Here is a 19,183-nt window from a genome sequence, read left to right on the forward strand (position 1 = left end):
GGCTACCTTCTGCTGGCTTTGGAGGACGGTGTCTGTGTTTTCTCATGAATTGAGAGTTATGTCAATTTGTTTTCACCCCAGTTTATTGAAAGAACAGTAAACTGTACCTAGCTGAACTCTTGTAGAAATTCAAGACAGCATCAATGCAGACACTTCTGGTGCAGGGGGTCCTCATCCGGAACGGGAAAAGATAAAACATTAGGTCAACCACCAGAGCTTAGCGTCAAGAATTACCACAGTGACAGGCTAGACAAGACTGGAGCAATGTTTCATTGTTATCCCCAAGCTTTTTAGTACTCAGGGGATAATTTAGTTAATAGATAATATGTTTTGAAAAAATGACGAGCTATTTTTATTATAAAGGTTATTTTCTCCCTTTTACCACCACATTCCCCATCACCAGCTGATACCAGGCTGAGAGCTTTCATCTCTGAAGACTGGTTGCTAGGAAACCAGGGTTATTGGCTCTGATTGGGCATTTTCCTGGAGGCTTCATCACATGACATCTCATCTCCAACCACTTCAAACTGCGATTTATCCTCATTCATTCTACGACCAAACTGAGGATTTGGGTTAATGGATTAGAATTTGGCTATGGCCTGCTGCATTGTGCTGCAGATTAATTTTAAAGTCCTTGAGTGTTGACAAGCCTGTCAGTTTTTGTTTGGAACTCTGCATTACAGGTGATTCATGTAAAGCCAAGATGAGTGAGTGTTTGCTGGGGTGGAGAGGTGATTTTAAATAAAATGAAAGCAAACCATGTAAAATATCCTAAGGACATCCAGAAGCATGAGTGATTGGTTCAAAGTCTGTGGGTATTTATTTCAGAAGTAAAATGCACTTGGCACACAGCTGGTACCGTGAGTTATTGGGGACTGATAATACAATGCCACTGTTATGAATTACCCATTCACTCTTGAATCCCATGAAACAATCGTCTGCCCAAGTGAATTCTTCTGTACGGTTCTGAACACTTGATGTCACACACCAAACACACTGTACCAGAAACGTGTCTTCCTCTCATAACCAATGGCTTGGAGAAGGTCCAAATAAAAAATGGAGGGTGGGGCACTGGTGGTGAGGGGATGGAACTGGTGAGGCTGGAGAGATGGAACTGGTGAGAAGGAAGATTGGGCACGAACTTTGCTAAGCCTTTGAAGCAAACAGTCATCTCTCACTCAGAGACCAGACACACCTTCCAGAGCACAAACAGCGTTTCCAGCCACTGGAGAGCTTTTCTACAGTCACACCTATGACAGGGGCCTGGTTCATTTGGGTGCTAAGAAATCTTTTGATGCTGTCTTTAGAAACAGATGGCTGGGGGTCGATTAATTGCAGACAGTGCACTAGGTTCACGTCAAATCCATGCTTGGACTAATTCTATTCCAACTACTGGGAGATACCAAATCCCTGAATGATTGTTGAGGTGTCACAAGAGAAGCATCCAGGAGCCTTAAGTTGGCCAAAAGCACACAGATGTGAACCCAATTGCTCCAATCTTGCTACTTCTGTCTGACTCAAATATAAAACTATGAATTATCAGTTTAGGAGAATCACTACTTCCCACCTATCATCCTCTCTCACCTCTGAGAGCCCACCTAGTCACTGGTTTTAAGGGGGCTACGGAGAATAAGCATGTTGTTCGAGAGACTAAGTTGGCACTTACGTGAAATCTGGATATACGTGGACAGTAGGGGTCTGGAAGCTTAATCATCTAGGTGCAGGTCAATGGGACTAGGCAGAATAATGGTTCAGAACGGACTAGATGGGCCAAAGGAACTGTTTCAGTGACTCTTTGTTTGCTCACGGTTAACCCTTGGGTTAGATCACAACTCATTTGAATTCTTCAGGTTATCATTCAGGTTCCCCCAAAACAGTAATTTCTTCATGATTGAAGATTATGCTTTACCTCTCAAAAACGAAGTGAGATGGTAAGCTTTCGCAAGTAGGAGCTCAGATGGTAGTTCAGTGTCTGGACCTATGAAAGGAAGGGTCTTCACCCTTGACCTCTCCCGGATATGGATGGGTTTGTATTTCTACTGTGCAGATCCTGCACATTTAACATTTTAGGTTTGAATCCCTTCACCTCACCTGTGTGACCAATTCCATCTTCACCACAGTTCAGGAGACCATTTTGCAGATCTCCTTCATGCAACAAGATTGTGGCCACATTCTTGCAAAACAACTTTGCCACACAGTACACAGACAGAGTCTCCTCACAAACGGGGAAAACAAAACACCTCTGACACAAACACCACACAAACGCAGAGCTACAGACAGACAGACACACACACACAATAGACAGACAGCATATCATTGTCACCCAGGATTACAGTGTGTTTGTGTCTATCTGTATAGTCCATGTTATGGTTCAACTACTTGTACAGACAGTAGGTAGGCAAGTGTAGATGAAAATGCTTAACTTTAAACCACAGCATATTGGGCTTTGATATATCAAAGGATTGAGCTAAATTGAAAAATTAGTTTGAAGAAAAACTGGGGAAATGATAAGATGTCTGCCCATCCGTGACAGCCTCTGTGTATTTGCATCATGGATGTACGAGGGTAACTCAGCCTCGTGAATATATTCCTACATTCAACTGGATAGCGACCAATTGTACCTCGGCATTATAGGATTGATGTAGAAGCTTTACCTACCTAGGTGCTGTCTGGATGGCTTACGAGGATAGGCTGAGCAAGTTAGGACTTTTCACTTCAGAAAGTAGGAATGATGAGAGGTGATTCGAAAGAGGTTCCCTGGGATGGAAATGGCTAATATGTGGGCTAGAACTTCAAGGTATCAGGAGGAAAATATAGTGAGGGATGTCAGGGGCAGGGTTGTTTTTTTTACACAGACAATGGTGGATGCGTGGAACATGCTATCTGGAGTAGTGGCAGAGGCAGGTACATTAGGGACCCTTAGATAGGCACAGGAATGAAAGAAGAGATGGAGCACTATGTGGGAGGGAAGGATTAGATTGATCTTGGATCAGGTGATAGGGTCGGCACAACATAGTGAGCCAAGAGCCTTTACGAGGCGGTATAACCCAACCCCCAAGATATTTTTAGGAAGAGGAGAGACACTTTTGAATAGGTTTCAAAATTACACGCTTGACAGAAGTGTACAGACTCACAAATCTTAAAAAAAATACATGGAAACCCTTTTCTTCTCCACATCACTGAGAATATGGTGGCTCTGCGGAAATGCCTTACTCTTCCTCCCTACTCTTGCAGAGGCTGACCCATGTCTGTCTGTCCCTCAAGGGTGGAAGGACTGAGATGTGAGGTAAGAAATCTGAGGAAGGCATCAATCAAATGTTCATGTGCTGAGGCAATAATTTCCACAAGCTCATGTATAATCCACAGAATGTTTTATCAACACTAAGTCACTTAAAGAATAATGCATTTGCACCGTAATTTAGAATCTAGTCAAGAGGATCAGAGTGCTTCATATAGAGTAATAGATAACAAAGAACATGTTAAAGCCTGGAATCTAATCCAAGGTCTTAATATGTAGGTTAATGAATGCCCAGGAGCCAATTACAGGCTGCAATCTAAACTAAAGGATTCCGATACAGTTGAACACACATGGTGTGGATTACAGGATTGTAGGGTTAAGATAAATAAATTGTTAGAGGCATTTATAGTCACGAGATTTGATTGGTGTTTTGACATCAGCTCACATTGCCTATTTTTTGTTTCAAATCTCCACGGCCCACTTTGTTTCACAACATTCCTTGCTCTATATCTACAGTGACTCAAAGTGCAAAGGTCTGGCGTGCATTCCATTTCCCTGATCAGTGGCCACACAGATAGACTAATGATTGTATATTAAGTATTTCTGGAGGTCTAGATCTCTCCCATACATTGACAAATAAACGGCACGCTAAACCTCCATGTTTTAACAGGGGGATTCTTGGGGCTTATAGAGAGGTTTCTTTTAAAGATACAGGGACAAATGTTTAAAATAAGCCGAAGAGCCATTGTGAGGGGAAATGATGGGGAGAGTCCAATATTAGCATAATAGTTAGCACAACACTTTACAGTACGAGCAACCCAGGTTCAATTCTCACCACTGTCTGTAAGGAATTTGTATGTTCTCACCATGACTGCATGGATTTTCTACAGGTGCTCCAATTTCCTCCAACAGTTGAAAGACGTACCAGTTGGTAGGTTAATTGGTCACTGGGAACTGTCCCATGATTAGTCTAGCATTAATTTGGGGGATTCCTGGGCTTGAAGGACTGGACAGGCCTACTCTGCGCTGCTTCCCAATAAATAAACAAACAAATTATCACAATTAATCAGCTGCCAAGTTTTCAGACAAGCCTGAAAAATCAAGAAAAGCAAAGCAATGCAGCAAGCAAGATTGTATTGATCAGGAACTGGCATCTAATAACTCGGCCATGTTGTAAAAAGCAAGGTAATGTGGTTCAATATCGCAAAATGGCTGCCATTTCCAGGGAAAAAAGCTCAAAGGTGTGCTTGTATGATTGGTGCCCCTGAAGGTCACTGGTTAATCAGCTGAACTGCTAGAAGTGAATTAGAAAACAAATGCCTAGTTTTCAAAGAGAGGAGGGGGTTGAATTGCCCACCTTCCCCTGTATTTTGTAAATTACAGTACAAAGTTAAGGAAATTGGTTATGTTCAGTTGTGGTGCCACTTTGTGATTGATGAAGGAAAAAAAAGAGACAAAAACCAACTTAAAACATTGAAACAGATGACAAATAAGACAAGGACAATAGATTGAGAAACAACACTAAATTTAACAGTCAAGTAGTGATCTCTGAGATACGTGGTCTTTGCAGAGAAGGATCATATTTCCCACAATCACATTGGAAATCTTAGATTCTCAGCTCTGCTTGGTTGCATTCCTGGATATTTCATCACATGATCTCTTGGCATGATCAAACCTGTACTTTTGAACCACCACACACTCACCACATTGGTTCACCCTCAACATGCATAATCAGGAAGATCTGTAAGGCATGGATTAACTTTATTATTAAGGCAGTCCTTCTGCTACATCACCATCTTCAATAAATAGAAGTGTTCAAGGAGAAAGGAAACTTTAGTCAACTCCCTGATCATCTTAGCACATCCTGAAGATTAATCTTCAGTTCCTGGGGGGGGGGGGGAATCAGCAGCGCCAGTGACATTACCCTCTAACACTGAAAGTAACAGCTTACATCTATCGTTCATAGGATGGGAGAGTAGTGGCAACAGCCCAGTCCCTCACCGGCACAGCCCTCCTCCATGTCTACAGGAAGTGCTTCCACAAGAAGGCAGCATGTGTCAGTAAGGATCCCACTGTCTAGGCCACATCTTCTTATTCCTGCCACTCCACCAGGTTTCAGGAAAAACTTTTTTCCTGCATCCACTGGGTTCTTGAACTGACCTTCAGAACCCTAATCCTACCTCAGCAACAGAGCACTACAGACCACCCGCTGCACCACCATGCACTTGCGTTTGTGTTTCTTTACACCAGGATTTTTACCCCTCCCTCTCTCACTTCACTATCTAACATAATTTATGTACAATAATCTGTCGATACTTACATGCCCATGATGCTACCTCATGAAATTTTTAAATTCTGCTTGCATCTTGCCACAATTGTTTACACGACAGCAAACTTAACATAATTGCCCATCTCTTGAATTTAGTGCCCAAAGTGCAATTAACAATCAACACTTCACAGTGTGGGTCTGCAGTCTCACTTAGACAGGATTGAACAAGGGAGCCAGACTTGCTTCCTTTTTTTAAAAAAATGACAATCTGTTTGCATCAGAGTGCACAGACACCTCCAAGAGTATTACAGCAAATGAAATAGTTCCTCTCTCATTTCATCCATGGTCTCTTCCACTGCCACGAAGAGGCCACTCTCAAGTTGCAGCAATAACACCTCACATTCCATCTGCGTAGCCTCCAACTAGCCAGAATGAACATCAATTTCTCCAACTTCTGGTAACCTTCCCCCTTCCCCTTTTCAATTCCCATTTTGGCTCCCCTCATCTGCCTATCACCTTCCTCTAGTACCCCTTCTCCTTCCCTTTCTCCACGGTCCACTCTCCAATCACACTCCTTCTTCTTCAGAGCTTAACCTTTTCCACCTATCACATTCCAGCTTTCCATTTCATCTCCCCTCCCACACCTACCCAACATTCCCCCTCACCTGGCCTCATCCATCAAGAACTAGTTGTGCTCCTTCCCCTCCCACACCTTTTTATTCTGGCTTCTTCTCTCTTCTTTTCCATTCCTGATGAAGGGTCTTGGCCCGAAACATCAACTATTTATCCCTTCACGTCGATGCTGCCTGACCTGCTAGGTTCATCCAGCATTTTATGTGCGTTAAATAGTTCCATAAATTTTACTTAATTAATTGAATTTCATTTTCTTCGCTTCCGTGGCGGGAATTGAGTTCTATGGATCAATAGTCCAGACTTCTGGGGACATGTACTGTAATATAGTCACTGTGCTGCTGAACCAGGTAAATTGTACATGGGAATTTGATCAATAGAAGGAACTTTTGACAGGGCTCAAGGAGACTCTGCAATACTGATTTTGTAAATACTTGGCTGCAGGACTGAAAATTGTTTATATGGGATTGTGCCAAGTTCACCATGCAGAACATCCCAAGCCCACAGAGCTGCAAAACTATTCCCATCCAGCCACTCAACACTTCGATCACCTACCTACAGTAGAGATATCAATAAACCAGAAAGACTGCAGGGAAAATTTGTAAGGATGTCGCTGGGACTTGTGATGTGAGTTAAGGTTGAACAAGCTAAGTCTTTGCTTCCTGGAGTGTAGGAGCATGAGGGGAAATTCGATAGAAGTACACACAATTATGAGGGGTATAGGCAGGGTAAAAGCAAACAGGCTTTGAGGGGATCTTGTTCACTCAGGTGGTGGTCCAAGTGTCAAATGAGCGGCCAGTGGAAGTGGCGGATAAAAGTTTGATTGTAACATCCAAGACAACTCTGGATAGATACATGAATGGGAAGAGTTTAGAGGGATATTATCACAGTGTAGGTGGATGGGACAAGACAGAAGAACAGATTGGCAGTGTCTGGATGGGCTGAAGGGCCTGTTACTGAGCGTCAGTGCTCTAGGACTCCATGGCACTCCTCAAACTCAGTAACTAAAGTCAGTAACACTCACTCTTGCACAGTTGGCCAAAGCAATGCTCAATGCCTTAAGTAAAGAGCTACTTATGTGCAAATCAAATCTGAAACCAGCTCTGGAGACCTCACACCCTGATGTGAATATGGTTACAGCTAATGGACCCATTTCTCAACAGGAATGGTGACTACCATAAATGGTCATCTTAATTGTGAATAACTAGAACCCTACAAATAGCTTTAGTGGAGGACACTATCCCCTGCAGGGGACTAACAAAGTGACATGTTGTTAAGTGAAGTATCTTGGAAGCAAAGGCACTTCACATTGAAGCAGGCAATGTGTACAAAACTAGTTCCAACAAACACTAAACTGAACAGCTGGATGTATTATGTCGACTTTGTAAGCATATAACAAGCCACCTGGATGAAACGCTTGAGTATGTAGGTAGTCACCATGCTACTGAATCACGTATATTCTAAGCAGGAAATTTGATCAACTGATGAATTTTATGGCAGGGTTCAAGGGACTTTGTAAACACCTGGCTACAGAATGGAAAGTTGTCTCTTCTGGAGATCATGTATTACAGAAGGTTTGTTCCATCTGCACATAAATAACATCTGTCTGCTTCTCCCTAGTTCCCTCTCCCATCTTCTGCTTAACATAGCCTCAGAATGACAGGATGTCTATAAGGCCATAAAACATAGGAGCAGAATTAGGTCAATTGGCCCATTGAGTCAGTTCTGCCATTCAATCATGGCTGAGTTACTTCCCTTCTCAACCATATTCTCCTGTCTTCTTACCTTAACCTTTGACGTCCTTACTAATCAAGAAACTATCAACCTCTGCTTTAAATATATCCGATAACTTGGCCACCACAGACACCTGTGGCAATAAATTCCACAGATTCATTACCCTTTAGAACAAAGGTGAGGAGGAATTTCTTTAGCCAGAAGGTGGTGAATCTTTGGAATTCATTGCCATAGGTAGGTGTGGAGGGCAAGTAAATAGGTACATCTAAAGCCAAGGTCGATAGGCTCATGATCAGTAAGGCATCAAAGGTTATGGGGAGAAAGCAGGAAAATAGGGGTGGCGGGGGAAGAAATAGGTCATGGTCAAGTGGCAGAGCAGATTCAATGAGCTGAATGTTCTAATTCTGCTCCTATGTCTCTCAGCCCGAGGGAGTTATCTAAACCCCAACTATCAATTAAATCTCATGAGATCCTGGACTCCTGTTTAGCAGTTTAATGAGCCCAATGATGTCCCAAAACATGGGTCATTCCCTCCTTAATCTAAGGATATTCACATATGAACAGGAAGATAACTTTTTTTCTGTCTCCATCTGTCATCGACCAGCCTCTTGTCTTCCAAGTCCACCTCTCCCTTTCCCTGCTCCACTCCTCAATGCACATCGGGCCACTCTCTCAACTATCCTCCTCTCCCTTTTATGCTAGCTGTCTCCCTTCTCCATCCTGATGCAGGGTCTGAACCCAAAGATCGAGACTTTCCTCCCCCACAGATGCTGTTTGATCGGTTGAGATCTCCCAGCAGATTGCTTGTTGCTTCAGATCCCAGCAGCCGCAGTCTCCTGTGTTTTCACACCAGTGGTTTGTTGTTTAGTATTCAAACAGGAAAGGGACCGTGTCTGCAGTAACAGGAGTCTAGATAGGCACAGATCCATAAGTGTATTTATTGCTGTGTATTCACAACACAGATTTGCCAACTCCCTGAGAGCCTCTGAGGATTGAAGATTAATATGCAGTTCAGTGCCAAGACCAAAACTCAGGATAACAATCAAATAATTGTGCTTTTTTTTCAAGCCACTTTTCTTTGAACGCTTCATTTATTAGCCAAAAGGTAAAGGAATTGTATAAATTGTCCTGTCTGTCAGAAAGGAGTCGGCTCACTTGCCGACTGACATGGGAGGAAGGAGTGTGTGGATATGACTATGGCCAACAGAACTCCTGTAATGACACCTCTAGCCTTGAGCTTCATACAAGGCAGCCGATGCTCACGTGTGGATAGCCAGGAAGTAACGGACAATCCTTGATTCACAAGGCCACCAGGGGATATGCTACTGAATATCTACTGGAAATACCACACAAAAGATCAGCACACACCAACAGTAAAATAAGAACTATTGCCAGAAAGTTTAGAGAGTGCATCACGTCACCTTGAAGGCGTGCTTGCGGGTGATGTTATCGGCGGGTAGAACAGGGCTTATTCGGAAGCTAAACAAAGGAATGCTCGCCAGGACTGCTTCCTCTTTCTCATCTGGATGCAAAGGAAAGGAACACGGTTACTGATGAGGATACCTTCAAAAGGTGATACCTCAAAACAGCAGCATCAATCATTAAAGACCCCTACAACCCAGAACATGCCCTCTTCTCGGTACTACCATCAGAGAGGAGTTACCGGAGCCCGAAGAAATACACTTAATACCTTAGGAACATCTTCTTCCCCTCCACCATCACATTTCGGAATGGACATTGAACCCATGAACACTACCTCACTATTTTTGCTCCCTTTTTGCACTTACTTAATTTTTAAAAATATATCTTTATTGTAATTTAGAGTACATTTTATGCATCATATTGTACTGCACCTCTGCCACAAAACAACACATCTCACAACATAAAAGTCAGTGACAGTAAATCTGATTCTAAGAAAACAGCAATTCTGACGTGCAACTCCTGGCACCCACCACACTTGACCTGATTACTGGTCAATCAAGAAGTACACAACCCCCATTTTTTTTTCATTATTCCACGACTGTTGTCCACAGCTTCAGATGCAGCGGTCAGTCTCTCTATCTTCCTTCACTAAACGTCCACAGCTCTCACTTTTTCCCACTTCCACTTTTCTAGCCGAAGGTTTAGCTCAAGGTCACAAGACTAGAGTCCAACAACTCAGCTAATATCCTTCGGCACTTTTGGTCACTTTACAACCCTATAGACTCCATATGAAAACAAGCTCTCACTGTGCAATACTAGACGGGAGGAGAACAGCTAAAGTACTCCTTCCCTCCCTGTGCCTGACTGTTCAGGCATCCATTAGTTAATTCCATGGCTCTATCTAAAGGCGGGAGAAAACAAAGTTTAAATTAAAGCACCCAGAATCATCTCGGGTATTATAACTAAAGGTAGACAGCATAGGTGACAATCTAACCCCTTCTGCACACTTTTCCATTCAAACTACTATTAACCCTCTCCATTTAACTTCTTTTAGGTGTTGTGTTGTGTATTTAATATTTGAATAATTATTGTTCATTTAAATAATTAATTATGGGTTATACGTATTTTATCCCACAGAACCTGAAACAAAACAAGAATCTGACAACCCCAGCAAAGTTCCCATTGACCACTCCTTTTCTTTCTGACTCTTACTTCTAGGTGCAAAGGCAGAGTTCACAAAGTGTGCTGGGCTGTAGCCGATCGACAGCACAGTTACAGAAGAGAGGCATTACCTCGGTAGTAGAAGAGGCAGCGATCCGCCAACACGAACCAGCGTTTGTTCCACGACTTTACTCCCGAGCTGGCCTGCCAAACACAATTAGAGTGTCAAATCCTTGTATCTGTTCAAAGTCAGCGATTTGCAATAAACTCTGCCACCAGTCAATGCTTCCCTTGGGCTGTGGACACACCCAAGGGCTGTGAAACACTGGGCCAGATCCCAGGGATGGCCAATGAGCGAGCCTGTAGATAAACAGCTGTCTTAAGGCAGTCCTTATTTCAACATGTTCCAGATTTCTACAATTACGCACTGCAATGGAGAGGAACCAAACAAGTGCAGGCACTTCTGATATTTCACTCCATCGCCAACCCACTGCAACATCAGGATGCACTTCACTCCTGACCCCTCAACCTCACTCCAGCCACTGCTGTACATATAGTGATTTCCTTTAAAGGTAAATAAATTCACCAAGTTTAACTTAACTTTTTAGTGAAGAAAAATGGTTTATAATGTAATTAATAAAGTTTTTAATATTTTCCTTCAGTTAATTTATATTCTACTTTTTATATAAATACTTGTCCCCGTAAATTACTCCGTACTCTGCAACACTTTCAAATTGACTCTGATCACCAAGAACTTGGAAGCAGTCTGTTGACTGCAGAAGCTTTCAGAAGGCCATCAGGGTGCTTGTGGGTGGGGCTTTAATTAGAAGCATGGAATTGTTACAGCACAGGGGGAGGGCATTTGCCAACTAAGTCTTTGTTAGTCTGCAAGTCAATATTGCATTCTGTACCAGCATATCACTCCACATCCCAATATGTAATTCACCAATTTACTACCCTCCACATTCCAATATGTATTACAAAGACTATAAAAGATCACTAAGCTCCAATGAAAAGTCTTCAAATGTAATGTTGTGGAAGATGGGAATTGGCAGGATGAACTTGTCAGAATGAGAAATACAGAGAGTGGCAAAGCCATTGCCCAAGCTGACTGCTTGGTGCCAGATAGTAAGGGAAAGTGATGTCACATCAGACTACTGACCTTCTTGACACTGGCATAGCACACCCAGACCAGGAGGGAGGTGAGTGGTGGCATGACTGAGATCACTAAAGATTCACTTAATCAAGTTCTCACTGGTTGAACACTTACATTACAAAAAAAATATCACTCCTGTTATTTGAGCTTCCCCATTGGAATCGGAATACCAACACACACACACCCCTTCTTGAGGAACACCCAGACGGAATACCAACGCGCATGCGCACACACATTTCCTCTTGTGGAACACCTAGACTCAAACAGGCAATCCTGTTGAACATTCCCACTTGACATTCCCTGAGCCTGCAGATGAATGGTCAGGGCTATGAGCAGTCCTGTGCACCCCGGAATCTTCTCAGATGTTGAAAAATAGTGAATCATTCAAATTAAGCAGAGTATTTTAATGAACAAAGCCGACAGGTTACTCTTACCACAGACAGTGTTGCCCAGTTCTACACGGAAACTATACACCAATCCTCATTGGTGGGTCGGAGGTGGAGAGAGTAAGCAGCTTCAAATCCCTGGATTTTAACATCTTGGGTGCCCTGTCCTGGGCTCAGCACATAAGTGCCATCATGAACACAGCGCCTCTATTTCCTTAAAAAGCTTAAGAACTGATATGTCACCAAATACTCCAACTTCTATAGATCAACTTTGAAAGATTCCTGACAGTTGCATCGTGCCTGGTATGACAATTCCAATGCACAGGAACACAAGAAGATGCAGAGAATAGTGGACGCAGCTCTGTCCATCAGCAGGGAAAACCCACCCCCACCCACTCCACCACTGACAGCACCCTTAGGGCATGTTGCCTCAAGAAGTGGGCATGCATCATCGAGGATGCATACCATCCTGATCATACCTTCCCTCTTTTCCCTGCTACTGTCAGGCAGGAGGTACAGAGCCACACCACCAGGTTTGGCAACAACTACTTTCCTGCAAACATCTGGTTCTTGAACCAATACACACGTCCTTAACCCTGTCTCGTCAACAGAACATTATAAATCAATTCTGACATTTCCACGGACTTGGTTTTGATTGGAAGTGATTTTCCCCCCAGTGTCTTGCTCTTGTACAGTTTTTTTCCACTGTGTGGTATAAAGTTAGATCAAATGTCTGCTTAATTTACATTCTGAGTGCTCTCTGTACCTGCGTGCTTGTGATGCTCCTGCATGTAAACTTTTCATTTGACTGTACCTCACCATCGAAACTTGACCCAACTCAAAACATTGGTAGCAACATACCAAAAACAGCTTGCCACATGCTACAATTCCTAGTGGGATGCTAATGCAATGGTCAATGAACTGTATTTAATACACTCTCCCCACTTTCATGTACAGGTGAGCAATAGTGGCCCAATACTTCTCCCCCATCTGCCCTGGAATGGTCTTGTCCTCAATGAACTTGTGCTTGTTTTGGTAAACTGGCCTCAATAACTTGACACTTGGTTACTCTGGCTTAGAATTTGTTGGAAGCCTTTCAATATATGAAAAGGTCATGTTCACTAAAACATACTTTTTTAAAAAAGTGGCAGAATTGGTAAAATATTTCCCACGCTCCCACTTGGTGGGATCCTCTTTGGAAAGAAGGGAAGTATTCTCCAGAGTAGGAAAGTTTGGGAGCCTTCAATGTTTGGTATAAATATAACAGACCCTAAGAGCACATATTGGACAACAAATAGGCTTCTTCATCATATCTGTTCAAAGACTTAAATACTGCCTAAGTTTGAAACTACAAAGACCTTTCCATGTTATTTCATTTCAGCAGAAACACTGAAGATTTAATTTTTTCATTAAAAATGAAACTTAAGCTCCATGCCTTTCCCTTTCATTTATTATTTTTAATTAAAAAACACTGTTCTGGAGCTCTTTGGTTCTGCCCATGTCTCTGGGGTTAACAGTGGACTGGAATCACAGAAATCTGTTCCCGTGCTGTACTTCTCTACGGCTCTATAACATTTTGTGTGGATGCAGCGCAGCTTGGTATGGTAATTGTGAAAAATAAAAGCAGTTCATTCACTCATCATATCTATTCGGAACAAAGACTACTTGATCCTACTTCCCAGCTCTTGGCTCACAGACTGGACATCTAAGTCCTTTCTAAATACGATGAGGGCTTCTACTGCTAATACCCTTTCCAGCTGCAGTTTTCAGACCTCCCAAACACCCAGAGAGTGAAAATATTTCATGCAACATTCTCTGACCATGCTGGTCCAAGTGAAAGATTAATGTCTGCAGGATCTAAAGACCAGCGCAGAGCTTATGAATTTTTTTAACAATGAACCATGAAAGAGTTACTATTGTACAGAGACATGAACCACATTTTCATTAACCTGAAGTCTGGGCTTAATGGGTGACAGATGTCAGTCTTGGACACAATTTGTACTGTAATTCTATTACAATAATATTTTAATTTGACCTGACTCCTGTTGAGACAACTTTAAAGAAAAGCAGTATTCACACAAGAGATTTTACATAAGCGCATGTGTGCACGAGCATGTCCGTGCACGTGCATGCGTGAGTGTGTGCGTGTTGGACTGATGGGAGGGTGAGGAAAGGGCTCACTTTGCTGCTGCTGCCGCCGCCTTGGTCTGCTGTTTTTGCAGTTGCTGCTGCTTGTGTTGTTCCGCTGAACATGGTGGACCCGCTACATTGGCACTGGAATGCGTGGCGATGCTTGCAGGCTGGCCCCAGCCCATTTTGAGTGTGTTGGTTGTTAATGCCAATAATGCATTTCACTGTACGTCATTTTGATATACATCTAATAAATAAATCTGAATCCCAAATCCTTTTAGCACTGCACTGCTGATTACTGATGTCTCTGCTAAGGGAGCAAGTGCCTCCTATCCACTGTACCCAATGGCCTCTGCGTTGGCTGAGTAAAGGCACAGTTTAATAAAACTCTTTGCCCAGTTGACACTCCAGTGAATAAAGACCAGTCAAGCCATAACTTAGAGGCATTTCAGCTCTGCTGATTGGGCAGCAAGGTAAGATTTTAAGTGACCCTTCCACTGCTGGATAACCAATAAACTGCAGAGTCAGCTACTGTCTACTCAGCAGTATTGAAAGGAAAGGAGGAGGATGGGGCACTGAGAGGGAAGCCAGACCAGGCACTCCATTCACTGACACAGAGAATGGTATGTGTGGTATAATCACAGACGCTGATATCAAAGACCCACCTTAACATTCAAATTTATGCCCCAGTTCCTAATAGAATCTACCTCACACAGTAATACCTTGGAGTGCCTTGGATATAGTCCCTTTACACTCAGCACCAAGTCCATCGATTTCCATATTTCCTTACGACATGGAAGGAGGGCACTTGGGTCATCAACTTTGTGCTTCCTCACAGAGCAATCCTATTTCTCCACAGTCCCAGCTCACCCTAGATTCTACCCCTCACCTTTACAACCCACAGCAAACAATGTACCTGCGCACAGTTGGGATGGGGGAGGAAATTAGAAAACCCAGCGACAACCCACAAGGTCACCAGGAGATCTGTCCAAACTCCACACTGACAGGATCAAAACTGGGTGGATGGAGCAGCGAGGTGGCTGCACTACTGAATAATCATCCCTACTGACCCTGGGAATGAAGGGGTTAATGCACGAGGAGCACTTGATGGCACTGGGCCTGTGCTTGCTAGAATTCAGAAGAATGAGCGAGACCTCACCGAAACCTATTGAATATTGAAAGGCCAATTTAGAATGGATGTGCAGGGGATGTTTTCAATTGTGGGAAAGTCTAGAACCGGGGGCACAGCCTCAGACTAGAACACAAATAAAAGAGGAACTTCTTTAAGCCAGAGGGTGATGAATCTGTGGAATTCATTGCTACAGACAGCTGTGGTGGCCAAGTCATTGGGTATATTTAAAGCTCATAGGCCCTTGATTAGTAAGGGCATCAAAGGGTATGGGCAGAAGGCAAGAGAATGGGGTTGAGAGGGGGAAACATCAGCCACGATTGAATGGAGAAGCAGACATAATGGGCTGAATAATCTAATTCTGCTCCGACGTCTTCTAATCTTATGAAGCACCCAGGGATATCTTGAAGCGGCTCAGAACAGAGGAATCAAATCACGCACAACAGTCTCAAGAGTTTACAGAGAATAGTGTGAGAAACAAAAACCATCTAGTGATCGGCACATCTCTGGGCAAAGACGTCTTGTTAATGAGAGGTCAAAGGTGGATGGCCAGACTGGTTCAAGCTGACAGGAAACCGACAGCAATTCAAGTAACCACACATTACAACAGTGGTGTACTGAAGAGCATCTCTGAATGCATAACACATTAAACTTTGTTACAGCAGCAAAGACTACCAATATACGCTCCCTGTGTAGAATAATTTGTCTTCCGGAGAACAGAAAGCTGTAACAGTTGGGCCTAAATACATTTTCTGAATTGCTCTCTTGGCTGTGTGGACACAGCATGGATACAGGCCTTTCAGCTCAGTTAGGCCAAGCTGAGCATGATGCCCACCAAGCTAATCCCAATTCCCTGTACTTGTCCCGTATCCATCCAAGCCCTTCTTAAATGACACTATTGCACCTGCCTCAACTATTTCTGGCAGCTCATTCCATATACTCACCTCTGTCCTTGTGAAAAAGCTGCCCTCAAGTCCCTTTTAAACAGTAACCCCTCACCCTACACCTAAGCCCCTAGTTTTAGACTCTCCTAACATGGTGAAAAAGACCTAACTATGCCTTTCATCATTTTAAACACTTCCACAAGGTTGTCCCTCATCCTCCTACATTCTGAGGAATAAAGACCTGGCCTGGCCAACCTCCCTCTTTAATTTTGGCCTTCTGGTCCTAGCACTACACTTGTAAATCATTTTGCGCACCTTCTAGTTAAACCACATCTCTTCTATGACAGGATGACCCAAACTGCACACAGTACTCCAAGTGCAGCCTCACCATTGACGTATACAACAGGCCAACACTTCTCTCTAGCACTCTTGTAATGGTTACTTCAAATCAGTTATCCTTGCCCTCCCTTTCTTATTAACACTCAGGACACAAGCAGTGCAGCACTCAACAGGAAGGCACTGACGATCCACCTTGAATCAGATGATAATCATCCGCCCACCTTGTTTGTGGTATGAATGTTCTTGCTGGGTCTTCCACAGAAGTTTGGGGTCAATCATATTACTAATGAAATTGGCTCTCTTCGCAAAGTCGTACTGAACATGGACTGCAGATGTCTCCTCAGAAGGCCAGTAATGCCCAGACAGGTTTGTAAAAGCTATCCAATCGTTTCATGCAGCCAAATTTCAATTCTGAATATATTGAGTTAACGAAATTAAAGTCCCCAGCTGGCATGATGGGATTTGGACTCCTGTCCTATTTGTCAGCACTGGCTGCAATATATTCTAGTTATATCTTATGTAGAAATGCTGTACGAGCTGGGCTTTTCTCCTTGGAAGGAGAATGAGACACAAATTGAAAGAAGTGTATAAGATTAGAGGCAAAGTTGAGTGATCAGATGACACTTCTTCCCCCGGAGGTCAATAGCTAATTCCAGATTGGAGGATAATTTAGGGATGATGTCAGAGGTAGTTTTTTTTTACTTTACATAGAGTGTTAAGTGCATGGAACGCACTGCCGGGGGTGGTGGTTGAGGCTGATGTATTAAGGACATTTAAGAGAGCCTTAGATAAGGACATAGATGAAAGAAAAATTCAGTTATAGGCTGTGTTGGAGGGAAGGTTTAGATTTATCATGGAAAAGATTTATACCGGTCAGCACAGCATTGTGGGCTGAAAGGCCTGTACTGTGCTGTACTCTTCTACGTTCTCTGTTATTATACATTGCCTGCCATATTCCTGAAAACTCTTTGCCTTGAGAAAATAGCACAGATTTGATTTTAATACATTTCTTTATCAAAATCTTAAATGTATCTAGATACTGTTTAATTTAAGACTTTAATTTTGATTGGTGTCTTTGTACTGATGCTGCACATTGGCATTTTGTCTCAGTACCGGGGATATCGTACCTGCTTAAATAACCAGCCGCGCTTCAGAACATTGGCTTTTGGATTCCGCTTCATCGAGTTCGACCTCTTGCCAAAGGAAGCATTCTTCTTCGATCCCTTGGAAGTCTGTAAATAGATGGGGTTAAAATGATTGAGGTCCCAAATTGAAACTTCTTCTGAAAGAGCTCCAAGTTCCTCCGATGTCTCCAGTAAATATACCCCAACCCCACCTTTTCTAAGGGGAGCAATGATTGGGTCTTCAATCATGAAGTTGGAAAGAAACTTAACTTAAAGAAGTTGCACCCTGTTACTGCCTCCACATTCCAGTCCCTGAGCTGTCAATCCTTTGCCGATATCCTCAACCTCAGAGGTTTAAATGGTAAACTTCATCACCAGAGACACCCGGACATGGACTAGAACTGGGGTTTCCAACCTTTATTATGCCATGGACCCCAGGATGGGATGATCTGGACTAGAGTAAGACGAGAAGGTAGTTCACTCTCCCCCAAAACTGACCACTCCCAATCAGAACGAGTTGATGGCCACTTTGCCAGGTCCAAGAATAGATCTATCGCTGCCTCCCTACTACCACCATTCTAGACACATCTATTCTCCTTCACACTGGGAATGCCACACTAGAAATGGTAGAAATACTGATTTATACAAACTATTTTGTATGTATTGCACTGTTTACTGCCGCAAAACAACATATTTCATGATGTATGCCAGTCATTATAAGCCTGATCCTGATTCTGAAATTTACTAGAAGTACGGTAGATGAAGAACTCTCATGCTAGATAGCAGAAACCACTCCCCGTGTATCATCACCCTTCTCTGGAACTCTCTGCCTCTCTAAATCAGTAGCTGTATTTCATTAGGAATTCTGCAGTTGCACCATGGAGAGCATTCTAACTGGCTGCATCACCGTCTGGTATGGGTGCTACTGCACAGGATCAGAATAAGCTGCAGGGAGCTGTAAAATCAGTCAGCTCCAACATGGGCACTAGTCTCTGATGCACCATCAATAACTCACTCTGAGACGTAAGGCGAGATATCGGCTTTTATTGACTGGAAGAAGGAACAAGCAGTGAGTGACCACCATACTACATCCTGGAGACTGAGAGGCCGGGCTCAGGCCTCAATCACCTTTATACAGGGGTCTGTGGGAAGAGCCACAGGAGCAGTCAGCAGGGGGCGTGTCCAGACAGGTATATGTAGTTCACCACAGTCTCCATAGTACCCAGGACATCTTTGAGGAGCGATGCCTCAAAAAATGTGGCATCAATCAATAAGAGCCCCTGTCATCCAGGTCATGCCCTCTTCTCATTGCTACCATCAGGTAAGAGGTACAAGAGCCTGAAGGCACACATACATTGTTTCACGAAGAGTTTCTTCCCCTCTGCCGACAGATTCCTGAATGGACATTAACACTATCTCACTGCTTTTTAATTTCAATTTTTGCACTACTTCTTCATTTTAACTATTTAATACACGTACTTTCTGTACTTCACTGTGTTTCCCCAATACTATTATGTATTGCATTGTACTGCTGCAACAAAGATAACAAACTTCACAACATATGCCGGCGATATTAAACTC

The 19,183-nt window shown here is 43.1% G+C and overlaps 1 protein-coding gene across 28 annotated transcripts in view; it reads right to left on the reverse strand.

The window, feature by feature from the left end:
• plekha6 (pleckstrin homology domain containing, family A member 6) overlaps window positions 1-19,183 on the reverse strand; it is a 347,966-nt gene that overhangs the window by 65,465 nt on the left and 263,318 nt on the right. For 27 of the 28 annotated variants that reach the window (XM_059950203.1, XM_059950184.1, XM_059950180.1 and 24 more), the window contains 3 exons: window positions 17,606-17,710; window positions 10,586-10,658; window positions 9,293-9,393 (listed from right to left, as the gene is read on the reverse strand). In XM_059950203.1, the coding sequence (XP_059806186.1) occupies window positions 9,293-9,393; window positions 10,586-10,658; window positions 17,606-17,710 (279 nt within the window). Of the gene's footprint in view, window positions 1-107; window positions 3,451-9,292; window positions 9,394-10,585; window positions 10,659-17,605; window positions 17,711-19,183 lie in introns of those variants that run through there. The other variant, XM_059950205.1, reaches the window with a different exon arrangement.

The sequence above is a fragment of the Hypanus sabinus genome, chromosome 25 (genome assembly GCF_030144855.1).
Source record: "Hypanus sabinus isolate sHypSab1 chromosome 25, sHypSab1.hap1, whole genome shotgun sequence".
Lineage (NCBI taxonomy): Eukaryota > Metazoa > Chordata > Chondrichthyes > Myliobatiformes > Dasyatidae > Hypanus > Hypanus sabinus.